Consider the following 27,303-nt stretch of genomic DNA (forward strand, 5'->3'; position numbering starts at 1 on the left):
ATTGTGCGCACCTAGAGACTGACATCAGCGCCGGGTCTCGACTTGATGACATCAAGCCGCGACCCGTCAGACAGAACGGAGATGCAGGCCGGAGAAGAGGGTCCCATGCGGCTCATCGCTGGAGCCTGGAAGGTGAGTGAAGGCTGCTGGCAGAAGGGGGGGGGAGGGGCACAGGCCACCATGGGGGGACACAAAACCAGCCATCCACAGACGGGATCTGGCCGCCTGACCTCCCCAAACGCGCGCACCCCCCTCCCGCGCAAAATGCCTGGTCCTTAAGTGGGGGTAGGCGGCCGGTGCCGAAAAGGTTAAAGGATACCAAATGTGAAAATATTTATAAAAATGTTGGGGGAGGGGGGAGCAGGCATATACTCTTACCTGTCCTGATGCCTGTCGCTCGCTTTGTTCTCCTTTCTGCTCCCTGCATTATGCCTAAAAGCCTCCCGGGACCCTCTTCCGGGTCACAGGAGTCGGGCTTTACTGCACAGGTGCTCGCCGGGCTGTGCGCGCCCTACAGCGCACACTTGTGCCCGGGAGCGCTCTGTGACGTCATACGCATGATGTAGTGACGTCACATGCTTGCAAAGAGCAGCACCTGCGCAGTAAAGCCCAATTCTAGCGACCTGGAAGAGGGTCCCGGGGGGGAGGTGCTTTTCGGCATAATGCAGGGAGCAGAAATGAGAACGGAGGGAGCGACAGGCATCAGGACAGGAAAGAGTACAGTCCTGACCAAAAGTTTTGCCTTATGACACGGTGCTCCATCGTGCTGGAAAATGCATCGTTCTTCACCAAACTGGATTGTTGGAAGAAGTTGCTGTTGGAAGGTGTTTTGGTACCATTCTTTATTCACGGCTGTGTTTTTTTGGCAAAACTGTGAGTGAGCCCACTCTCTTGGATGAGAAGCAACCCCACACATGAATGGTCTCAGGATGCTTTACTGTTGGCATGACACAGGACTGATGGTAGCGCTCACCTTTTCTTCTCCTGACAAGCCTTTTTCCAGATGCCCCAAACAATCGGAAAGGGGCTTCATCGGAGAATATGACTTTGCACCAGTCCTCAGCAGTCCATTCACCATACTTTCTGCAGAAGATCAATCTGTCCCTGATGTTTTTTGGGAGAGAAGTGGCTTCTTTGCTGCCCTTCTTGACACCAGGCCATCTTCCAAGTTTTTGCCTCACTGTGCATGCAGATGTGCTCACACCTGCCAGCTGCCATTCCTGAGCAACCTCTGCACTGGTTGCACTCAGATCCCGCAAGCTGGATCCTCTTTAGGAGATGATCCTGGCGCTTGCTGGACTTTCTTGGACACCATGAAGCCTTCTTAAAGGGGAACTGAAAAGAGAGGTATATGGAGGCTGCCATGTTTATTTCCTTTTAGGCAATACCAGTTGCCTGGCAGCCCTGCTGATCCTCTGCCTCTAATACTATTAGCCATAGCCCCTGAACAAGCATGCAGCAGATCAGGTGTTTCAGACTTTAAAGTCAGATCTGACAAGACTCGCTGCATGCTTGTTTCTGGTGTTATTCAGATACTACTGCAGAGAAATAGACCAGCAGGGCTGCCAGGCAACTGGTATTGATTAAAAGGAAATAAATATGGCAGCCTCCGTATACCTCTTACTTCAGTTCCCCTTTAACAAGAATTGAACCTCTTTCCTTGAAGTTCTTGATGATCCTATAAATTGTTGATTTAGGTGCAATCTTAGTAGCCACAATATCTTTGCCTGTGAAGCCATTTTTAAGCAACGCAATGATGGCTGCATGCGTTTCTTTGCTGGTCACGATGGTTAACAATGGAAGATCAATGATTTCAAGCATCACCCTCCTTTTAACATGTCAAGTCTGCCATTCGAACCCAACCAGCCCCCCCCCCCCCCCCGCTTCTTTTAACATTTTCACATCTGGTATCCTTTAAGACAGGAGTGCCATAATCTGCTGGAATAGTTCACGAATGGAAAATATGTAATGAGGGTTCCAGTTCTGTGCTAGTAATCATTCATGCAGAACAATGGCAGTTCTGGGTTTACTTCTCTCCAAACAGAGGACATATTCCATACTTGCCAATCAAAAAAATGAAAAAAACAAGTTGCAGTTTGAGCTAAGTGAGGTTTTATAGAGGGTCACTGGATTCCTTCCCAAACCAGTAGAGCATATTTATCACCACAGTCTATAGAATGCAATATAAACTGAGGGACCAAAAAATTAGAGACACCCTCTAATAATAAGTTGCTTCACCTTTAGCTCTGATCAAAGCCAATATTCTTTTTGGCATGGACTCAACAAAATGCTGATACCACAGCTGAGGAATGTTGGCCTATGCTGACATAATGGCAGCTCTAAGTTAGGTCATACTGAATGGTGGGGTTTCCAAGCTTTGAAGTGATCTTTCGATTTCATCCCACAAATGCTCAATAGGATTGAGGTGAGGGGACTGAGTTGGCCACAGAAGCTGGTTAATTTGAGACTAGTCGAGCATGGTGGCAAGGTGCACTGTCCTCCTGAAAGTGACCATCTCCATAAGGGAATATTATAGCCATAAACGAGTGCTCGTGATTGGCAAGTATGTTGAGGTAAGCTGTGCTGTTCAGAGATGTGTCCACAGATATCAAGGGACCCAGAATACCCCAGGAAAACATTCCTCACACCATAATTTCACCGCCAGCAGCCTGAAGAGTTGTCATTTGGCAGGAGTGGTCCCTTAATTTTGTGCTGTTTGCACCATATTCTGATCCTGCCATCTGCAGGATGGAGCAGGAAATGAGATATATCAGACCAAGCTACTTTTTTCCAGTCCTCACGTGACCAATTTCATCGTTCCTGGGCCCACATCAGGAATCTTTTCCTATTTTTCTGTGATACCAAAGGCATCCTTTTTAAAGTCCGTCTTGTGCATTGCGATATGCTTTGTGATGCACCTGCATTGAATTCAGCTATAATTTAGCATGTTGTTGCCCTTCTGTAGCTGTGGACTATGCTACTTGAATTTCACCTCTCTCGTTCACCAATCTTTTTCACCCAGAATAGTCCTCATCTCTTGAAGTTTTCTCAACTGCTACTCTCTACACACCCGATATACTTTTGGGTGAGAAAATCCTAAGAGAGTCATCGTTTCAGAGATGCTAGCACCAGCTCTTCTTGGACTGAAAATCATCCCTCATTCAAAGTCACTTAAATCTCTTACCCATTTTCACATTAACTTCTGTGATAACTACATCACTCGAAGCCTAGTGTTCCTTATACAAGCAAATCTGTGTTGTTAAAGGGATTCAGCTTAAAAATTAAAAAGATTTTATACATACCTGGGGCTTCCTCCAGCCTTATCCGCTCCGATTTCTCCCAAGCCGCTGTCCTCCTCTGCCCGCAGCTTCAGGAACCAGGTCCCATCACTGATATCAGTCACGGTCAGGTAAGCAAGAGAAGTGCACCCTCTACGTATCTCTCCAGTGGCTGCTAAAGGGATACGCAAACAGCGCACTTCTCTTACATTAGACTGGCTCCAACTGACGGAAGTGCGGGGAGCCGATTCCCGAAGCTGAGAGCAGCGGGGGACGGCAGCGTGTGAGCGAACAGAGCAGATGGGGCTGGAGGATGCCCCAGGTATTTATAAAATCTTTTTAATGTTTAAGCTCTGGTACACTTAGGTCACTCTACGTCACTGTTGGACTGGTTTACTTTCGAATAAGGGGCGTCTCTAATTTTTGGGCCACTCTGTGTACATCGTAAGGTCTTAAATGCATTTAACAAATTATGATGTATATTGCATTCTATAAACTGTGATGGTAAAAATGAGGAGTTTGCATTATATGCATAAGTGAAAAAACGTGCATCACTATGCTAATGACTCACTTCTGTATTTTGATATTGTAGATGTTTTTAACTAGGTAACTCCTATCACTACTTTTGAACTGCAACTTTTGCCTCTGAAGAAACGACTATTCAAAAAAAGTGGTATGTTTGCCAGGCCAACCACTATGTATTGACGTGACATATGGACTTTTATTGTGTTTGTGGTATCTATTTACTATCTAAGATATCACCAGTAGTTAAAAGCTACATTTTATAATTATTGCATTATTACCTTTGGGTCTTAAAACTATTTTCGGTTTAAGTACTACACCATTCTGCTTGAGGGGTGGCCAGTCTACTACTGTAAACCTCAGTACATAACACACTCTACAGATACCCAGTATTCTCCTCTGTCACACTTGTTGCAAAGTCTGCACAAAGCAGGTCCTTGCAATCCTGTTAAAAAGCATTTCATTCCTTTTCACACCTAGGCCTGGTTCACATTGGCACTAAAAACGGTCAGTTTAGGGTAGCTAACGGAGGTGAACGGATTTTATACTGATCAATCATGACTGTGATAATTCTGCAGCGATAGACACGTCACATTGACTGCGCGCTAACGGAATGTATCAAACGGATCCCCAATAAAAACTGATGTTTTCACACGGATCAGTTTTTGATCTGTCCAGTGTGAATGGGGCCTAAAGCTTTGCTGAGTTTACTGGAATGACACATTCAACCACAGGAGTGATTCTCCCACTCATAATGATGCTTGCCCTATATACAGTTGGGGGTAATCTTTAGCAACTCAGTACCAGCTGAAGTCTATACAAAGCAGCTTGCAGAGTGACACATGCAGAATCCCAGTAAACCTGGGTATGTCTGTCTAATAGGGCTTGTAAGAACACATGTAGAGATGATAGTGTTATTTTTCCCTTAGGGAATGTGGGGACACACCTTAAAGGGACTCCGAGCAGTGCAGAAACTATGGAAAGATTCATATCATTTTAAAGCTCTCTTTCTCCTCTTTCCAATGATATATAAACCACCACCCTACGTCTTTTAGTTTTCGCTATTTTCGCGATTGAAATTGCCGCGACCGCGATTTCGATCGCGAAAATAGAGAAAACTAAAAGGTGTAGGGCAACGATTTAGGTGTCGTCAGAAAGAGGAGAAAGAGAGCTTTAAAATGATATCCATCAAGCCATAGTTATATCGTATTACACAGGACGACACTTTCCCCAGTGTCAGCAGCTCCATTATGCTGAATGCAGCTGCTGACTTTGACAAAAAGTCGCCCTGTGTAATACAATATAACTATGGCTTGATGGATATCATTTTAAAGCTCTCTTTCTCCTCTTTCTGATGACACCTACATCGTTGCCCTACGCCTTTTAGTTTTCTCTATTTTCGCGACCGAAATCGCGGCCGCGGCAATTTCAATCGCGAAAATAGCGAAAACTAAAAGGCGTAGGGTGGCGGTTTATATATCATTGGAAAGAGGAGAAAGAGAGCTTTAAAATGATGTGCATCTTTCCATAGTTTCTGCACTGCTCGGAGTCCCTTTAATAGCAGAAAGCAGTTACAACCGTGTTACAATATGCATCTGTTTTAGACAGAAAGAGTGTTAGGGTTGTTTTTTTTTGGTAACCATGATATATGTTATTTAATACAACAGCCCATTATTTTTAACTACTCGTCTCTTTCCACAGCAGTGCACTAAATTATTCAGGGAAGCATCAAGATATGTATTCTATGCATCTTAAATGACACCGGGCAGAATCCACTCGGAAAACCCATCCTCTAAACAATAATGGTGCGAGTGATTACCCACTGTGGCGGAGTCTATGGAAACCAAGCGTGCTGTTCAGCAGCTAACCGCAAGCAGGGAAATTCAATAAACGCGTTTAACCTTCCGCCTAACGAGTTCAACTCTTAAATGTGTTAATTACAGGCTGTTTACAGGAGTGTGTTAAGGTCTCCAATTATTCAGACTTCGCCACAGATGTTTGCTCAGAAACAATTTTGCCTTTGTTTTAATTGAAGAGAAAATCCAAGGAAAGGTGCATTGCTTCTGATAACGATTAATGGGAGGGAGGGGGGAAAAGCCCCAGATAAGCTGGAAATGAAATAATTAAGATTTGGAGTGTGCGGGCGAGCCTGAGGGAGGATGGAGACTGCCAGGCAGAGCCCCTGCTTCTCTCTGGATTTGACTTGTGCTGGCTGGAGATAATGCTGGGAATTTAGATACGGCGGGAGTATGACAGAAACACTGGGGCTGGGCACGCTCTGACAGAGCTCTGCATGCTAATGGATTCAGGAAATGTAATTCTATTAGAAGGAGATAGCGGGGACTCTGCCATTCCTGGGATTAGACAAACATAACCTATGGGAGGGCACAGAACAAAGATTGGCAATTCTGACACGTTAACGCTTTGAAATACCCAAATATAAAGAGGGTAAGATGCTGCTTCTCTCTTATAAATCAACCATTCCTTATAAATTGTCCCTAAACTCAGCAACACCTCTGAAGACGAAAGTAATTAGTGATTTCCCTCACAAAGACCATTCCACACACAGCAGCTGTTTGCACATCTCAAGCTGTTTCACAAGTTAAAGGGAACCTAAACTGAGAAGGATATGGATTTTTCATTTTAAAATAATAGCAGTTGCCTGACTCTCCTGCTGATCTTGTGTCTCTAACACTTTTAGCCACAGCCCCTCAACAAGCATGCAGATCAGATGCTCTGACTGAAGTCAGACTGGATAAGCTGCATGCTTGTTTCAGGTGTGTGATTCACTCACTACTAAAGCTAAAGAGATCAGCAGGAGAGTCAGGCAACAAGTATTGCTTAAAAGGAAACATCCATATCCCTCTCAGTTTAGGTTCCCTTTATGGCCCTTTATTGAATTACATTTTCTCCTGAGTTTTCTCCCAGGAAATAATTTCTTATCTACAAAAGAACTTTTTAGCACCTCAAAATTTGAAAACAGTATTTAGAGAGTTCAACCTGTCTAGTTCTCCCTCGTCTGGGACTAATCACAACTGTAATTTGATCTCTCAGCTGTGTCAGGTGGCTGCCTCAGAAGAGCAGATAATTTGTAAACACAGGATGTTAACCCTTTGTCTGCTTCCATTAAAGCAGGAAGTAGACACTGCACATTTATTGCAGGATTTGTATCAGCTGTAACCAATAAATGTTTTTATTTAAAAAGGTTATTATGCTGCTGCTTATCTTTTAGAGAAGAGAGGAAATTCTGAGTTCGCTTTAAAAAGAAAAAAAAAAGAAGGTATTTTGAGTATTTTATTTCTTGCTAGAGGCTTAAAAAGTACTTCATTGATAAGTTGTGAGGGGGAAAAAAAAACTTGCATAGGAAAAGATAAATGAACAAGGGCCATGGACTTTTAGCCCTGTGAACTTCTATGGACGAGCGCTGTAAACGTACATTCATACTGTAAATTGGCCAAAATTAAAATACTGAAAAGGAATGGAGGTGGAGCGATCTATGGTGCATTAAACTTTTATCAGAATCAAGGTAATTAAAACCACACTTGCAAGATAGTGATGAGTAGAAAGCATATTGCATATCTACTTGACCACTGAGGGTTTTTTCCCCTTGTGGACCAGAGCAATTTTCACCTGTCAGTGCTCCTCCCTTTCTTTCAGCAGTAACTTAATCACTACTAACCACAGCAAAATTATATCTTGTTCTTCACGCCACCAATTAGGCTTTCTTTGGAAGATACAGTATGCTAAGAATTATTTTATCCTAAACGCATTTTAATTGGAATAAGAAAACAAAAAGAAAAAAAATGCATTATTTCTCAGTTTTTGGCCATTATAGTGTTAAAATAAAACGTTCTACTGTGGATAAACGCCACACATTTTATTTGCCCATTTGTCACGGTTATTGCAACATTTAAAAAATTTCCCTACTACAATGCATGGCGCCAATATTTTATTTGGAAATAAAGGTGCATTTTTTCAGTTTTGCGTTCATCACTAATTACAAGCCCGTAAATTAAAAATTAATAACAATATACCCTCTTGACATACGGTAAATATAAAAAAAAAGTTCAGTTCCTAAGGTAACTACATATATATATATATATATATATATATATATATATATATATATATATATATATATATATATATATATATATTTTTTTTTTTATGCAATTGTTTTTTTCCTCTAGAAAAAAAAAAAAAGGTTTGGGTACTATGGGAGGGAAATAGTTAATTATAAAACTCCGTGTGGGGATTGTGTTTAAATAAAAATGAATTTTGGTGTAATTTATTATTTGGTCACAAAATGTCCTCAGTCATTTCCGATTCACGTACGTAAGTACGTAAATCAGAAGTAATGTGTGGCATTTAACAGGAAGATACAATGAATGCAGGCTTCTCATAGACATTCATTGAACCTACTTCTAGACACTGTACTGGCATGCATGATATGTCAGTTTCCCTTCAGCTCTCCAATGACTCCCTCCCTGGCCTTGAGTGCTGCTTTGTCAAACCATTTATGTGGACATTCCTGGCAGCACTGCTGACTCACTCGGTTAATTACTCATACATATGAATTATACAGGTCGCTGGTTAGATGCATCCAAGGAATGGATCGGACGTAATTGACCACAAAACCTCAATAATTTAGACATGTCAGTAAATGATGAATTGGCAACCCCAATTCCTGGGCTGGTCAGAGCAGACAAAACATCTTAAAGGGCAACCGAAGCGAGAGGGATATACTGTAGAAGCTGGCATTTTAGTTCCTTTTAAACAATGCACATTGCCTGGCTGTCCTGTTGATTGTCTTGTAGCTAATACTTTTAGCCATAGACCCTGAACAAGCATGCATTAGATCAGATGTTTGACATTATTGTCAGATCTGACAAGATAAGCTGCATGCTTGTTTCTGGTGTTATCCAGACACAACTGCAGCCAAATAGACTAGCAGCACGGGCAGGCAACTAGTATTGTTTTAGAAGAAATAAATATTCTCACTTCATTTAGTTAAGCTTAGCCCTTATTTAAATCATATGTTAGAATGCAAACTGATGTGTATGAACGGAGCACCTGAAAAAACAGGTAAAATAGTTACATAGTGCATACTGTACATACTTGACTCCATTTGATTTCAAGGAAACTTTATCCCTCATCTGCTGTAACCATCAGCATCATGGTATTCCCACCATCTGTGGTCCCTCATCACCCCTGACCCCTCCAGAAGCAGCAGAGCAGGCCAGAAGAGTATCTATGTAACTACTGTTCTATGTGCCATCAGGTCGGTCACAAATATACCTGAGTGTCCTCCCTTTGCAGCCCGCAGTGTCCTTTTCTGACTGCTTCTCGGCAGTTATACAGTCTTGTTCTGAATTCCACTGCAGTTCTGTATCGTCCAGCCAGACTGCGACAGTGGCTCTCAATGTGTTGGAGGTTCAGCAGCAGGACCAGCACACTGCATCTGCAAGTCCACTGACCCGAATATCAACTGAAATCTTAAGTATATGCAGTAAACAGGGGTGCTCTGAACAAAGTAACGCTAAGGAGGAATTCAATAACTATGCAAGCAGCAGCGTGAGAGAAAAAGAATATCACAAGACCAGGGGTGTCTTAGGTTTAGGCACCACTGAGGGTAAGTTGTTAGGGTTAGGCACAATTGGGGGAGGGGGCGTTAGGCACCACCGAGGGGGGTTGTTAGGGTTAGGCACAATTGGGGGAGGGGAGTGTTAGGCACAACCGAGGGATTAGGGTTAGGCATCGGTAGTGGAAGGTTCTGTGTGAGTAGGGTTAGGTTCAGCTATAGCAAAATAGCGGTAACAATTACCGATATTTCACTAATGACAATTAACACTCTAAAAAGCAGAGTACTGGTTAATTTACCGATATTCTACAATTGGTACTGTTCCTGTGCCCGACTTTCCATGGCGCCCGAAATTCACATACGAGTCCAGCTGCCCTGGGCAGCTTCACAGCATTTGCTCCATCTGTCTTTATGAAATAAAGGAACTGAAATACAGAACTCAATACTAACACAACAGCACAAAAGAAAGGAGGTGAGCAGAGAGCTTTGCAGAGAGTAACAATTTATAGGTGAATGCAGCAACAACTCTAAGAAGGTGCTGTAAATTATCCTTCTCTGCATAGATGGCTCGCTAATTAGATTAATGTTTTATTTCTCTTCTAACTCAGCGAGATGATTTATCTGTACGAGATTCCTAATCAATTACATCGCACACTGGGACCAATTACTGCTATGATGATTTGGACTTCTAGGTTCTAGTTTACCTCCAAATGGAAGAAAGAAATGCGGTGAGGTCTGCTGTGTACTTTAGTGTCACCGTTCTTGGCTATTTTTAACTTTGTGTCAAAGGAAAGTGTGTTAAAAAAGACAAAAGGATAAACACAGAAATGACTTTCAAATATTGTTAAAAGGGAAGCTTTATCCAAAGACCAACTATTTCATTTAAAGTTGAATTCTGAGCAGGCAGCTGCATAGGCAATTAAAATAAGCTGTGTCTGATACGCGGTACCTGCCAATGAATTTGGAATTCTATCCACCCCGCCCATCCAGGAAACATTTAGCTTCATAAGCAGCTTAGTGCTTTCATCTTTGTTCACCCTGGGCAACACAGCCTGGACAAAGCCCCACCCCAGCTTGTTGATTTGACAGCACAGATCAGCTGCTGACAAGAACCTTTGATCAGCCACTCACGGATATATGCTTATGAATCCATTGTTATATTCTGAAACCAGAAGTTTTTAATAAAAGTACAGATGAGGTTTCTTGCCCTGAACATCCTTTCTTCTATCTTATCTAGCCATATGAAAAAATTGTTAGCTCACGCAAGCCTGCTTGTTAACTTCCACACACACGCTAACAGATCCAACTAAGCTACTATGCCAAACCTGTGGACATGCCAGCAAGAGTACCTAATTGCTTGGCCTCCTTGTGATCTAATCTATTTTCGATAGTTCAGTTATAAATTGAACCACATTGGAACCCAGACTTATTCTGAAACCTGCTTTACTCACATGATGCCAGGATGCTCTCCTGAAAAAGTGAACACTACTGTATAAATGTTTCCCAAAACGCATTTTGAACAGCTTGGCTCAAGAACATTCATATATAAAATATTAAAATAGGCACCTTTTCTCTACAGGGATTTCCGGATGTGGGGAACTATTCCCTAAAAACGAGAATTACCTTGTATCAGATCCTATTCTGTAATACAAGTGGGACAAATCAGCTATACGTATACTTTACTTATCTGATTTAAAACTACATTACAACGTCCTTCTTCATAGTGTACCATTTCTGTACTCTTAAACATGTCAGTCATGTGAGATGTTTGATAATGTGTTATATTTGTTAATAAAGCTACGATTTTAACTACCATTGGAATGACCTGTCTTCAGCATTATCCAATTAATCCCTTGGTCTCCAAAATGGTACATTGAGAAATACATCTTTAACCACTTCACCACTGAGGGGTTTTACCCCCTGAGCACCAGAGCAACTTTCACCTTTCAGCGCTCCTTCCATAGCAGTGGCTGGAAAGTGTAATGGTTAAGGGCTCTGCCTCTGACACAGGAGACCTGGGTTCAAATCTCGGCTCTGCCTGTTCAGTAAGCCAGCACCTATTTCAGTAAGGAGTTTCTTGGGCAAGTCTCCTTAACACTGCTACTGCCTACTGAGTGCGCTCTAGTGGCTGCCTCGCAAGCGCTTTGAGTCCGACAGGAGAAAGGCGCTATACAAATACTGCCATTATTCCATTCATTCGTCTATAACTTTATTATTACTTATCACAATGAAATGAACTATATTTTGTTTTTTCCGCCACCAATTAGGCTTTCTTTAGGTGGGACATTATGTCAAAAATTATTTTATTCTAAATGTGTTTTAATGGGAAAATAGGAAAAATGTGGGAAAAATTAATTATTTTTCAGTTTTCGGCCATTATAGTTTTTAAATAATGCATGCTACTGTAATTAAAACCCATGAAATGTATTTGCCCTTTTGTCCCGGTTATAAAACCATTTAAATTATGTCCCTATCACAATGTTTGGCGCCAATATTTTATTTGGAAATAAAGGTGCATTTTTTTGTACCCTCCTGACATAAATATTTAACCACTTGAGGACCTAGGGCTTTCTACCCCTTAAGGACCGGCCACTTTTTTTCCATTCAGACCACTGCAGCTTTCACGGTTTATTGCTCGCTCATACAACCTACCACCTAAATGAATTTTGGCTCCTTTTCTTGTCACTAATAAAGCTTTCTTTTGGTGCTATTTGATTGCTCCTGCGATTTTTACTTTTTAGTATATTCAGCAAAAAAGACATGAATTTTGGCAAAAAAATGATTTTTTTAACTTTCTGTGCTGACAGTTTTCAAATAAAGTAAAATTTCTGTATACATGCAGCGCGAAAAATGTGGACAAACATGTTTTTGATTAAAAAAAAACCCATTCAGTGTATATTTATTGGTTTGGGTAAAAGTTATAGCGTTTACAAACTATGGTGCAAAAAGTGAATTTTCCCATTTTCAAGCATCTCTGACTTTTCTGACCCTCTGTCATGTTTCATGAGGGGCTAGAATTCCAGGATAGTATAAATACCCCCCGAATGACCCCATTTTGGAAAGAAGACATCCCAAAGTATTCACTGAGAGGCATAGTGAGTTCATAGAAGATATTATTTTTTGTCACAAGTAAGCGGAAAATGACACTTTGTGAAAAAAAAAAAAAAAAAAAAAGTTTCCATTTCTCCTAACTTGCGACAAAAAAAAAAAATGAAATCTGCCACGGACTCACCATGCCCCTCTCTGAATACCTTGAAGTGTCTACTTTCCAAAATGGGGTCATTTGTGGGGTGTGTTTACTGTCCTGACATTTTGGGGGGTGCTAAATTGTAAGCTCCCCTGTAAAGCCTAAAGGTGCTCATTGGACTTTGGACCCCTTAGCGCAGTTAGGCTGCAAAAAAGTGCCACACATGTGGTATTGCCGTACTCAGGAGAAGTAGTATAATGTGTTTTGGGGTGTATTTTTACACATACCCATGCTGGGTGGGAGAAATATCTCTGTAAATGACAATTTGTTAATTTTTTTTACACACAATTGTCCATTTACAGAGATCTTTCTCCCACTCAGCATGGGTATGTGTAAAAATACACCACAAAACACATTATACTACTTCTCCTGAGTACGGCGATACCACATGTGTGGCACTTTTTTGCACCCTAACTGCGCTAAAGGGCCCAAAGTCCAATGAGTACCTTTAGAATTTCACAGGTCATTTTGAGAAATTTCGTTTCAAGACTACTCCTCACGGTTTAGGGCCCCTAAAATGCCAGGGCAGTATAGGAACCCCACAAATGACCCCATTTTAGAAAGAAGACACCCCAAGGTATTCCGTTAGGAGTATGGTGAGTTCATAGAAGATTTTATTTTTTGTCAAAAGTTAGCGGAAAATGACACTTTGTGAAAAAACACAATTAAAATCAATTTCCGCTAACTTGTGACAAAAAATAAAATCTTCTATGAACTCACCATACTCCTAACGGAATACCTTGGGGTGTCTTCTTTCTAAAATGGGGTCATTTGTGGGGTTCCTATACTGCCCTGGCATTTTAGGGGCCCTAAACCGTGAGGAGTAGTCTTGAAACGAAATTTCTCAAAATGACCTGTGAAATTCTAAAGGTACTCATTGGACTTTGGGCCCTTTAGCGCAGTTAGGGTGCAAAAAAGTGCCACACATGTGGCATCGCCATACTCGGGAGAAGTAGTACAATGTGTTTTGGGGTGTATTTTTACACATACCCATGCTGGGTGGGAGAAATACCTCTGTAAATGGACAATTGTGTGTAAAAAAATCAAAAGATTGTCATTTACAGAGGTATTTCTCCCACCCAGCATGGGTATGTGTAAAAATACACCCCAAAACACATTATACTACTTCTCCCGAGTACGGCGATACCACATGTGTGGCACTTTTTTGCACCCTAACTGCACTAAGGGGCCCAAAGTCCAATGAGTACCTTTAGGATTTCACAGGTCATTTTTGTTTCAAGACTACTCCTCACGGTTTAGGGCCCCTAAAATGCCAGGGCAGTATAGGAACCCCACTAATGACCCCATTTTAGAAAGAAGACACCCCAAGGTATTCCGTTAGGAGTATGGTGAGTTCATAGAAGTTTTTATTTTTTTGTCACAAGTTAGCGGAAATTGATTTTAATAGTTTTTTTTCACAAAGTGTCATTTTCCGCTAACTTGTGACAAAAAATAAAATCTTCTATGAACTCACCATACTCCGTACGGAATACCTTTGGGTGTCTTCTTTCTAGAATGGGGTCATTTGTGGGGTTCCTATACTGCCCTGGCATTTTAGGGGCCCTAAACCGTGAGGAGTAGTCTTGAAACCAAATGTCGCAAAATGACCTGTGAAATCCTAAAGGTACTCATTGGACTTTGGGCCCCTTAGCGTACTTAGGGTGTAAAAAAGTGCCACACATGTGGTACCGCCGTACTCAGGAGAAGTAGTATAATGCGTTTTGGGGTGTATTTTTACACATACCCATGCTAAGTGGGAGAAATATCTGTGTAAATGACAATTGTTTGATTTTTTTACACACAATTGTCCATTTACATAGAAATTTCTCCCATCCAGCATGGGTATGTGTAAAAATACACCCCAAAACACATTATACTACTTTTCCTGAGTACGGCGGTACCACATGTGTGACAATTTTTTGCAGCCTAGGTGCGCTAAGGGGCCCAACGTCCTATTCACAGGTCATTTTGAAGCATTTGTTTTCTAGACTACTCCTCGCGGTTTAGGGCCCCTAAAATGCCAGGGCAGTATAGGAACCCCACAAGTGACCCCATTTTAGAAAGAAGACACCCCAAGGTATTCCGTTAGGTGTATGGCGAGTTCATAGAAGATTTTATTTTTTGTCACAAGTTAGTGAAAAATGACACTTTGTGAAAAAAAACCAATAAAAATTAATTTCCGCTAACTTTTGACAAAAAATAAAATCTTCTATGAACTCGTCATACACCTAACAGAATACCTTGGGGTGTCTTTTTTTCTAAAATGGGGTCACTTGTGGGGTTCCTATACCGCCCTGGCATTTTACAGGCCCAAAACCGTGAGTAGTCTGGAAACCAAATGTCTCAAAATGACTGTTCAGGGGTAAAAGCATCTGCAAATTTTGATGACAGATGGTCTATGAGGGGGCGAATTTTGTGGAACCGGTCATAAGCAGGGTGGCCTTTTAGATGACAGGTTGTATTGGGCCTGATCTGATGGATAGGAGTGCTAGGGGGGTGACAGGAGGTGATTGATGGGTGTCTCAGGGGGTGGTTAGAGGGGAAAATAGATGCAATCAATGCACTGGGGAGGTGATCGGAAGGGGGTCTGAGGGGGATCTGAGGGTTTAGCCGAGTGATCAGGAGCCCACATGGGGCAAATTGGGGCCTGATCTGATGGGTAGGTGTGCTAGGGGGTGACAGGAGGTGATTGATGGGTGTCTCAAGGTGTGATTAGAGGGGGGAATAGATGCAAGCAATGCACTGGCGAGGTGATCAGGGCTGGGGTCTGAGGGCATTCTGAGGGTGTGGGCGGGTGATTGAGTGCCCTAGGGGCAGATAGGGGTCTAATCTGATAGGTAGCAGTGACAGGGGGTGATTGATGGGTAATTAGTGGGTGTTTAGGGTAGAGAATAGATGGAAACACTGCGCTTGGGTGGTGATCTGATGTCGGATCTGCGGGCGATCTATTGGTGTGGGTGGGTGATCAGTTTGCCCACAAGGGGCAGGTTAGGGGCTGATTGATGGGTGGCAGTGACAGCGGGTGATTGATGGGTGGCAGTGACAGGGGGTGATTGATGGGTGGCAGTGACAGGGGGTGATTGATAGGTGATTGACAGGTAATCAGTGGGTTATTACAGGGGAGAACAGATGTAAATATTGCACTGGCGAATTGATAAGGGGGGGTCTGAGGGCAATCTGAGCGTGTAGGCGGGCGATTGGGTGCCCGCAAGGGGCAGATTAGGGTCTGATCTGATGGGTAACAGTGACAGGTGGTGATAGGTGGTGATAGGGGGTGATTGATGGGTAATTAGTGGATGTTTAGAGGAGAGAATAGATGTAAACAATGGATTTGGGAGGTGATCTGATGTCGGATCTGCGGGCGATTTATTGGTGTGGGTGGGTGATCAGATTGCCCGCAAGGGGCAGGTTAGGGGCTGATTGTTGGGTGGCAGTGACAGGGGGTGATTGATGGGTGATAGGTGATTGGCAGGTGATTGACAGGTGATCAGTGGGTTATTACAGGGAAGGACAGATGTAATTAATGCACTGGCGAATTGATAAGGGGGGGGGGGGTCTGAGGGCAATCTGAGCGTGTGGGCGGGTGATTGGGTGCCCGCAAGGGGCAGATTAGGGTCTGATCTGATAGGTAACAGTGACAGGTGGTGATAGGGGGTGATTGATGGGTGATTGATGGGTAATTAGTGGGTGTTTAGAGAAGATAACAGATGTAAACAATACATTTGGGAGGTAATCTGACGGCGGGTTTGCGGGCAATCTAATGGTGTGGGTGGGTGATCAGATTGCCCGCAAGGGGCAGGTTAGGGGCTGATTGATGGGTGGCGATGACAGGGGGTGACAGGGGGTGATTGATGGGTGATAGGTGATTGGCAGGTGATTGACAGGTGATCAGTGGGTTATTACAGGGAAGAACAGATGTAATTAATGCACTGGTGAATTGATTAGGGGGGGTCAGAGGGCAATCTGAGCGTGTGGGCGGGTGATTGGGTGCCCGCAAGGGGCAGATTAGGGTCTGATCTGATAGGTAAAAGTGACAGGTGGTGATAGGGGGTGATTGATGGGTGATTGATGGGTAATTAGTGGGTGTTTAGAGGAGAGAATAGATGTAAACAATGGATTTGGGAGGTGATCTGATGTCGGATCTGCGGGCGATCTATTGGTGTGGGGGGGGTGATCAGATTGCCCGCAAGGGGCAGGTTAGGGGCTGGCTGATGGGTGGCAGTGACAGGGGGTGATTGACGGGTGATTGACGGGTGATTGACAGGTGATCAGGGGGATAGATGCATACAGTAAACAGGGGGGGTGGTCTGGGGGGGGGGGGGGGGGGTCTGGGGAGAATCTGAGGGGTGGGGGGTGATCAGGAGGGGGCAGGGAGCAGGGTGGGGGATAAAAAAAAAAATAGCGTTGACAGATAGTGACAGGGAGTGATTGATGGGGGGTGATTGGGTGCAAACAGGGGTCTGGGGGGTGGGCAGGGGGGGGTCTGATGGGTGCTGTGGGCGATCTGGGGCAGGGGGGGGGAAATCAGTGTGCTTGGTGCAGACTAGGGTGGCTGCAGCCTGCCCTGGTGGTCCCTCGGACACTGGGACCACCAGGGCAGGAGACAGCCTGTATAATACACTTTGTAAACATTACAAAGTGTATTATACACTTTGTATGCGGCGATCGCGGGGTTAACATCCCGCCGGCGTTTCCGTATAGCCGGCGGGATGTTGCGGCGGGTGAGCGGCGCCAGGCGGAGGCGGAGGATCGCGTCACTGATGACGCGATCGCTCCGCCCATGCCCCTACAAGGACCGCCGCCAATTGTCAATACGGCGGTCCTTGCGGGGTGCACTTTTGGCCGCCAATTGTACATACGGCGGTCGGGAAGTGGTTAAAAAGTTCAGTCCCTAAGGTAACTATTTATGTATTTTTTTTAATTGAAAATTTTTAATTTTTTTTTTCATTACAAAAAAAATAAAAATGGGGAGTGTGGGAGGTAATGAGTTAATTTTTTGTTTATAACTAATTCATTTGTGTTTGAAAAATTTTTAGGGTGTAGTTTTACTATTTGGCCACAAGATGGCAACAGTAACTTTTTGTCTAATGCGACCTCCAAGCGTCCTTCCGGACGCTCTGAGGAAGTATAAGGAGGCTGGACACGTGAGTTTTTTTTCACAATGATCGCGCTGCCCATAGGAGAGCAGCGGATCATTGCGGGGCTTAGATCAACGAACAGGAATGGATTTTCCCGTTCATTGATCTCCGGGCGAGCGGGCGGCGGCGTGTTTACTAGCAGCGGGCGGCGTGTTTACGAGCGGGAGCGCGGGCAGCGGCGGGAGTGCGCAAAGTACGGATTTCTCCGTCCCTGGGGGTTAAAGGATGGAAAAAGGGACGGAGAAATTCGTACGGGCGGGGGTAGAGTGGTTAAAGTCCTACTTAGCCGTATTTAATCATATAAATGTACATTGGGATGTGGGGATCAGCGATGAGCTGCGGATGAAATCTGAATGGGTTTCATTCAGAATTCATCCTCCTAATTAGTGCATCTGAGCGGGTGTGTGCGGGGGTGGGTGGAGGGGTTTAAACTTTCCCAGCAGCCTTCTTCTTTAATCCGTCCCATGCTGAGTTCCAAGCTGTGGTGGTCACGTGACTACAAACACTATCTCCTTCTGGGTTGAAGGGGGAAGCGTAGTAGTCACCTGACGTGGCTTGGAACGCAGCGTGGGATGAGTTGTGGGACAGATTAAAGCAGAAGGCTGCTGGGTAAGTTTAACCCCCCCCCCCCGAATTTCATACGGAGCTCATCCCTGGTGGGGATAACCTATAAACAACTTTTTCTTTATCAATATAAAATCTTGTGGGAACATTTGCATTGAAAGGGGGTCCTTTGTGGCTATGTTGATTAACCACTTGCCGACTGCGCACTCATACCGCGCGTCGGCAAAGTGGCAGCTGCAGGACCAGCGAAGCAGTTCTGCGTCGCCGGCTGCAGGATAATTAATCAGGGCTGTTTCCGGTCATTTCACGCGGGGGGCTCCGTGATTAGCCTGCGGGCCGCCGATCGCGGTTCGCAGGCTAAATGTAAACACAAGCGGAAATAATCCGCTTTGTTTACATTTTTACAACGCTGCTACAGTAGCAGCGTTGTAGTAGATCAGCGATCCCCGGCCAATCAGCGGCCGGGGATCGCTGTCATATGACAGCGGGGAGCCTGGTAGAGGCTGCACAAGACAGATCCGTTCCTGTGCAGCCTCCGATCTCTCGGGGAAGGGAGGGATGAGAGGGAGAGGGGGAATCCTGCGGTGGAGGGGGCTTTGAGGTGCCCCCCCCCCCCCACAGCATGCAGGAGCGATCAGACCCCCCCAGCACATCATCCCCCTAGTGGGGTTAAAAGGGGGGCGGTCTGGTCGCTCTGCCTGTCATTAGATCTGTGCTGGGGGCTGTAGAGCCCACCCAGCACAGATCTGAAAAAGCAGCGCTGGTTCTTAAGGGGGGGTAAAGGCTAGGTCCTCAAGTGGTTAAGAACTTCGACATAATCACCTCTTATCCCTTCCTTCTTGACAACTCATTATAGGTCTTCTCTCCTGAGTTCAAAGACCTTGAACGAGAATGTTGGGTGAGGATTAGTCATGTGGAAGCCAGTAAGTAGGCTTTGAGTGAACTGAAGGGTATTTTCCTATGGCTGGATAAGACAAAAAAAGCCCAACAAAAGTCACAGAAATCAGACACCCAATATTGTAGAAATTAATTTACCAACGCCGTTGAAAAGAGTTGATCATTTCCACACACTAATATTGGACACGACCAACTCATTTAAATACTGTGCACGCATGTGGAAACGATATTGAGCAAGACATGCTCGCATTCAATAGAAACTTTTATTTAAAACGACATTGCACACATGTATCTGACTGCATGATATCTGCCCAACAGATGTCTGAGTTGATCTGCTGGAAGGATTGGGCAAAAAGCCTGATACTGGTGGCTCATCGTTTAACTAGATTGTTGCACACAATTGTCATACAATATGGCAAAATCTGTTGTTTGTCGGATGCTTCCAACAACTTTAGCGAGAGTACAAGGCTTAACCACTTGAGGACCTAGGGCTTTCTACCCCTTAAGGACCGGCCACTTTTTTTCCATTCAGACCACTGCAGCTTTCACGGTTTATTGCTCGCTCATACAACCTACCACCTAAATGAATTTTGGCTCCTTTTCTTGTCACTAATACAGCTTTCTTTTGGGGCTATTTGATCGCTCCTGCGATTTTTACTTTTTATTATATTCATCAAAAAAGACATGAATTTTGGCAAAAAAAAGATTTTTTTAACTTTCTGTGCTGACATTTTTCAAATAAAGTAAAATTTCTGTATACATGCAGCGCGAAAAATGTGGACAAACATGTTTTTGATAAAAAAAAACCCATTCAGTGTATATTTATTGGTTTGGGTAAAAGTTATAGCGTTTACAAACTATGGTGCAAAAAGTGAATTTTCCCATTTTCAAGCATCTCTGACTTTTCTGACCCCCTGTCATGTTTCATGAGGGGCTAGAATTCCAGGATAGTATAAATACCCCCCAAATGACCCCATTTTGGAAAGAAGACATCCCAAAGTATTCACTGAGAGGCATAGTGAGTTCATAGAAGATATTATTTTTTGTCACAAGTAAGCGGAAAATGACACTTTGTGAGAAAAAAAAAAAAAAAAAAAAAGTTTCCATTTCTTCTAACTTGCGACAAAAAAAAAATGAAATCTGCCACGGACTCACCATGCCCCTCTCTGAATACCTTGAAGGGTCTACTTTCCAAAATGGGATCATTTGTGGGGTGTGTTTACTGTCCTGACATTTTGGGGGGTGCTAAATTGTAAGCACCCCTGTAAAGCCTAAAGGTGCTCATTGGACTTTGGACCCCTTAGCGCAGTTAGGCTGCAAAAAAGTGCCACACATGTGGTATTGCCATACTCAGGAGAAGTAGTATAATGTGTTTTGGGGTGTATTTTTACACATACCCATGCTGGGTGGGAGAAATATCTCTGTAAATGACAATTTGTTAATTTTTTTTACACACAATTGTCCATTTACAGAGATATTTCTCCCACTCAGCATGGGTATGTGTAAAAATACACCACAAAACACATTATACTACTTCTCCTGAGTACAGCGATACCACATGTGTGGCACTTTTTTGCACCCTAACTGCGCTAAAGGGCCCAAAGTCCAATGAGTACCTTTAAGATTTCACAGGTCATTTTGAGAAATGTCGTTTCAAGACTACTCCTCACGGTTTAGGGCCCCTAAAATGCCAGGGCAGTATAGGAACCCCACAAATGACCCCATTTTAGAAAGAAGACACCCCAAGGTATTCCGTTAGTAGTATGGCGAGTTCATAGAAGATTTTATTTTTTGTCACAAGTTAGCGGAAAATGACACTTTGTGAAAAAACACAATTAAAATCAATTTCCGCTAACTTTTGACAAAAAATAAAAACTTCTATGAACTCACCATACTCCTAACGGAATACCTTGGGGTGTCTTCTTTCTAAAATGGGGTCATTTGTGGGGTTCCTATACTGCCCTGGCATTTTAGGGGCCCTAAACCGTGAGGAGTAGTCTTGAAACGAAATTTCTCAAAATGACCTGTGAAATCCTAAAGGTACTCATTGGACTTTGGGCCCTTTAGCGCAGTTAGGGTGCAAAAAAGTGCCACACATGTGGTATCGCCATACTCGGGAGAAGCAGTACAATGTGTTTTGAGGTGTATTTTTACACATACCCATGCTGGGTGGGAGAAATACCTCTGTAAATGGACAATTGTGTGTAAAAAAATCAAAAGATTGTCATTTACAGAGGTATTTCTCCCACCCAGCATGGGTATGTGTAAAAATACACCTCAAAACACATTGTACTACTTCTCCCGAGTACGGCGATACCACATGTGTGGCACTTTTTTGCACCCTAACTGCACTAAGGGGCATAAAGTCCAATGAGTACCTTTAGGATTTCACAGGTCATTTTTGTTTCAAGACTACTCCTCACGGTTTAGGGCCCCTAAAATGCCAGGGCAGTATAGGAACCCCACTAATGACCCCATTTTAGAAAGAAGACACCCCAAGGTATTCCGTTAGGAGTATGGTGAGTTCATAGAAGTTTTTATTTTTTTGTCACAAGTTAGCGGAAATTGATTTTAATAGTTTTTTTTCACAAAGTGTCATTTTCCGCTAACTTGTGACAAAAAATAAAATCTTCTATGAACTCACCATACTCCGTACGGAATACCTTTGGGTGTCTTCTTTCTAGAATGGGGTCATTTGTGGGGTTCCTATACTGCCCTGGCATTTTAGGGGCCCTAAACCGTGAGGAGTAGTCTTGAAACCAAATGTCGCAAAATGACCTGTGAAATCCTAAAGGTACTCATTGGACTTTGGGCCCCTTAGCGTACTTAGGGTGTAAAAAAGTGCCACACATGTGGTACCGCTGTACTCAGGAGAAGTAGTATAATGCGTTTTGGGGTGTATTTTTACACATACCCATGCTAAGTGGGAGAAATATCTCTGTAAATGACAATTGTTTGATTTTTTTACACACAATTGTCCATTTACATAGAAATTTCTCCCACCCAGCATGGGTATGTGTAAAAATACACCCCAAAACACATTATACTACTTTTCCTGAGTACGGCGGTACCACATGTGTGACACTTTTTTGCAGCCTAGGTGCGCTAAGGGGCCCAACGTCCTATTCACAGGTCATTTTGAAGCATTTGTTTTCTAGACTACTCCTCGCGGTTTAGGGCCCCTAAAATGCCAGGGCAGTATAGGAACCCCACAAGTGACCCCATTTTAGAAAGAAGACACCCCAAGGTATTCCGTTAGGTGTATGGCAAGTTCATAGAAGATTTTATTTTTTGTCACAAGTTAGTGAAAAATGACACTTTGTGAAAAAAAACCAATAAAAATTATTTTCCGCTAACTTTTGACAAAAAATAAAATCTTCTATGAACTCGTCATACACCTAACATAATACCTTGGGGTGTCTTTTTTTTCTAAAATGGGGTCACTTGTGGGGTTCCTATACCGCCCTGGCATTTTACAGGCCCAAAACCGTGAGTAGTCTGGAAACCAAATGTCTCAAAATGACTGTTCAGGGGTATAAGCATCTGCAAATTTTGATGACAGGTGGTCTATGAGAGGGTGAATTTTGTGGAACCGGTCATAAGCAGGGTGGCCTTTTAGATGACAGGTTGTATTGGGCCTGATCTGATGGATAGGAGTGCTAGGGGGGTGACAGGAGGTGATTGATGGGTGTCTCAGGGGGTGGTTAGAGGGGAAAATAGATGCAATCAATGCACTGGGGAGGTGATCGGAAGGGGGTCTGAGGGTTTGGCCGAGTGATCAGGAGCCCACACGGGGCAAATTGGGGCCTGATCTGATGGGTAGGTGTGCTAGGGGGTGACAGGAGGTGATTGATGGGTGTCTCAAGGTGTGATTAGAGGGGAGAATAGATGCAAGCAATGCACTGGCGAGGTGATCAGGGCTGGGGTCTGAGGGCATTCTGAGGGTGTGGGCGGGTGATTGAGTGCCCTAGGGGCAGATAGGGGTCTAATCTGATAGGTAGCAGTGACAGGGGGTGATTGATGGGTAATTAGTGGGTGTTTAGGGTAGAGAATAGATGGAAACACTGCGCTTGGGTGGTGATCTGTTGTCGGATCTGCGGGCGATCTATTGGTGTGGGTGGGTGATCAGTTTGCCCACAAGGGGCAGGTTAGGGGCTGATTGATGGGTGTCAGTGACAGCGGGTGATTGATGGGTGTCAGTGACAGGGGGTGATTGATGGGTGATTGATAGGTGATTGACAGGTAATCAGTGGGTTATTATAGGGGAGAACAGATGTAAATATTGCACTGGCGAATTGATAAGGGGGGGTCTGGGGGCAATCTGAGATTGTAGGCGGGCGATTGGGTGCCCGCAAGAGGCAGATTAGGGTCTGATCTGATGGGTAACAGTGACAGGTGGTGATAGGGGGTGATTGATGGGTGATTGATGGGTGATTGATGGGTAATTAGTGGGTGTTTAGAGGAGAGAATAGATGGAAACACTGCGCTTGGGTGGTGATCTGATGTCGGATCTGCGGGCGATCTATTGGTGTGGGTGGGTGATCAGTTTGCCCGCAAGGGGCAGGTTAGGGGCTGATTGTTGGGTGGCAGTGACAGGGGTTGATTGATGGGTGATAGGTGATTGGCAGGTGATTGACAGGTGATCAGTGGGTTATTACAGGGAAGGACAGATGTAATTAATGCACTGGCGAATTGATAAGGGGGGGGGGGGGGGGGGGGGGGGGGGTCAGAGGGCAATCTGAGCGTGTGGGCGGGTGATTGGGTGCCCGCAAGGGGCAGATTAGGGTCTGATCTGATAGGTAAAAGTGACAGGTGGTGATAGGGGGTGATTGATGGGTGATTGATGGGTAATTAGTGGGTGTTTAGAGAAGATAACAGATGTAAACGATACATTTGGGAGGTAATCTGACGGCGGGTTTGCGGGCGATCTAATGGTGTGGGTGGGTGATCAGATTGCCCGCAAGGGGCAGGTTAGGGGCTGATTGATGGGTGGCAGTGACAGGGGGTGATTGATGGGTGATTGGCAGGTGATTGGCAGGTGATCAGTGGGTTATTACAGGGAAGAACAGATGTAATTAATGCACTGGCGAATTGATAAGGGGGGGTCTGAGGGCAATCTGAGCGTGTAGGCAGGTGATTGGGTGCCCGCAAGGGGCAGATTAGGGTCTGATCTGATAGGTAACAGTGACAGGTGGTGATAGGGGGTGATTGATGGGTGATTGATGGGTAATTAGTGGGTGTTTAGAGGAGAGAATAGATGTAAACAATGGATTTGGGAGGTGATCTGATGTCGGATCTGTGGGCGATCTATTGGTGTGGGGGGGTGATCAGATTGCCCGCAAGGGGCAGGTTAGGGGCTGATTGATGGGTGGCAGTGACAGGGGGTGATTGACGGGTGATTGACGGGTGATTGACAGGTGATTGACAGGTGATCAGGGGGATAGATGCATACAGTAAACAGGGGGGGGTGGTCTGGGGGGGGGGGGTCTGGGGAGAATCTGAGGGGTGGGGGGTGATCAGGAGGGGGCAGGGAGCAGGGGGGGGGATAAAAAAAAAAATAGCGTTGACAGATAGTGACAGGGAGTGATTGATGGGTGATTAGGGGGGTGATTGGGTGCAAACAGGGGTCTGGGGGGTGGGCAGGGGGGGTCTGATGGGTGCTGTGGGCGATCTGGGGCAGGGGAGGGAGAAATCAGTGTGCTTGGGTGAAGACTAGGGTGGCTGCAGCCTGCCCTGGTGGTCCCTCGGACACTGGGACCACCAGGGCAGGAGGCAGCCTGTATAATACACTTTGTAAACATTACAAAGTGTATTATACACTTTGTATGCGGCGATCGCGGGGTTAACATCCCGCCGGCGCTTCCGTATAGCCGGCGGGATGTTGCGGCGAGCGAGCGGTGACAGGCGCCGGCGGAGGATCGCGTCACGGATGACGCGATCGCTCCGCCCATGCCCTTAAATGGACCGCCGCCTCTGTGGGTGAGGCCGTCCTGCAGGGCTCCACTTCCCCGCCGCCCCTGTGTAGTGGGCGGTCGGGAAGTGGTTAAGACAAAGCCTCTGCATTAATACTAAACCGTTTTGTTTCAGAATATAACTATGTATTCATATGCTTCAACCCACTACAGGGTTACTGTGATAGGAACAATAGTGGCTAAGGTTTCAAACCAAGTAGTCATTGTCGATTGTCTAATCATTAGTGTGACAATAATTCAGAGGTGCATGACTATTTTCTGATGTAACCATTCCCGGATGAATTACCAGGTTGAGATGAAAGAAGGGATACAACAGTTATGAGTATAACATTACCCTGGGGTCTGCAGTGAGGAGCTTAAAGGCTTGGTAGACTTGGGATTCCTGCACTCCACCTCCAAGGTCCAGGAAATTGGCTGGTTTTCCACCATGAAGGTCAATAATGTCACATGTGGCCATTGCAAGACCTGCCCCATTTACTGCAAAACAAAGACATAAATGATAACATAAAGGTGATTAAAATGGACTCATTGATCTATTATCTAAAGAAAACTAATACTGATCATTAGGCTTTCCATACACATCAACTGTTTTGGCCAATTAGATCATTGTAATCAAATTTTGTGGTGAACTATTGCGTGAACATGCCCTATCAATAGAGGGCCAATGGAGTGGCGAGCAAGTGACGTCATGTAAGAGCAGGGTGAGTGGGGAGAACCAAGCTCTCGGCCATCACTAGGCTGCAGCGATTGACCATGCGCATATCTGGCCAGGTGGCTGTCGTGGGCTGCTGTACACACGCTGGATTATCAGCAGAGGCGGTCCTTATCAGCCACCTCAGCTAAGTCTTGGTAAGCGTGTGTATGGGCTTTTAAGTCTAAACTGGACTTTGCTGTAATCCCATAGGCTTTATTTTGTATCTAAAAAGTATCTGAAGTGATACATGACACGATGAAATGGTTCCTGGTTCCTGCACTCAGATGTCTGTCCACTACACAATTTTACCACCGCTATTATCCTGTTACAAGACAATACACCTTAGACACGCCCAAAAGAATTGCACTCTGCTGCCCTTTATGAGGTTCCAGAAAGTGATGACATCGGTAAATAAATACATTTTTTGCTCAAGAATAAATGTAGATTGTTGTTCATGGTAAAATATGACATCACCTGACAATGAACCTTAACACACCTTTTGTAACAAAAATGAATATAAGAGCTGTCTTATTTTCAGGGAAGACAGGATAATTAGAAGTGAGACCTATGACACTGGTTACTGCAGCCCAACTGCAGAGATACTGTCAATTTAAACCCTGGTATGCTAGCCATACACTAGTATATTACAGGATGATCGACTGACCTATCAATTCCTAGAATCGATTCAAAATAAATGTATCGATCAAACATTAAGCCATTTTTTTCTAGGGTCGATTTTTGTTCCATTTTTCCACCTTTAAATCGATTGGAGGCCTTTTTCTTCAATCACAAAATAAGTACCCTGATGAATCAGATCGAGTAAAAGTCAATCGAATACATAATGAAAATCTTTCAATTCTTGTTCCATCAACTGAAATAATCCGACATACTCGATCGATTCATTTTAACCTCCTTAAGCCTGGTCTACACGGAGCGATCCGGCGGCTCGATTAGCCACCGGATCGACTCTTCCGCATCCCCGCGGCTCGATTGATAAGACACATTGTGCCGTGTAGACCCGGTTTAAGGGTTAATCCCGAGTTATGCTCGGGATGGAAATCTGCAGCTCAGAGTGGTAGTCCCGAGCCTGAGTGAGTTATATGCAGGAGCTGCTGCAGATCTCTCTGTGGTATGCATTTTTTTCTTTTTTTTAGGTGGACAGTCACAATCATCATCATCTTTCTAAGATATTATCACTTACTGTCAGAACATTTTTTTTTTTTTTTTGAGTTCCAAACACAAATGAAGAGTTATTTGAAACAACTCAATAAAAAGTGAGACTGCGGAAATGTCATGAATATTTCTGAGAAACGGACCTCAAGAGAGTTCCTTATCTCGTCACATCCAACTACCACTTAGAATTCGCTGGCTGTGCCATCATGTCTCCAGAAGCACAAACTACATAAAACC

General features: G+C 44.2%; 1 protein-coding gene across 1 annotated transcript in view; it reads right to left on the bottom strand.

Moving 5' to 3' along the window:
* The window catches only part of SUCLG2 (succinate-CoA ligase GDP-forming subunit beta), a 317,157-nt gene that overhangs the window by 138,967 nt on the left and 150,887 nt on the right, over positions 1-27,303 (bottom strand). Inside the window, exon 9 of the mRNA XM_068253828.1 lies at positions 25,534-25,676. Coding sequence (XP_068109929.1) covers positions 25,534-25,676 — 143 coding nt within the window. The remainder of the gene's footprint in view (positions 1-25,533; positions 25,677-27,303) is intronic.

This window comes from Hyperolius riggenbachi, chromosome 9, assembly GCF_040937935.1.
Source record: "Hyperolius riggenbachi isolate aHypRig1 chromosome 9, aHypRig1.pri, whole genome shotgun sequence".
Taxonomy (NCBI): Eukaryota; Metazoa; Chordata; class Amphibia; order Anura; family Hyperoliidae; genus Hyperolius; species Hyperolius riggenbachi.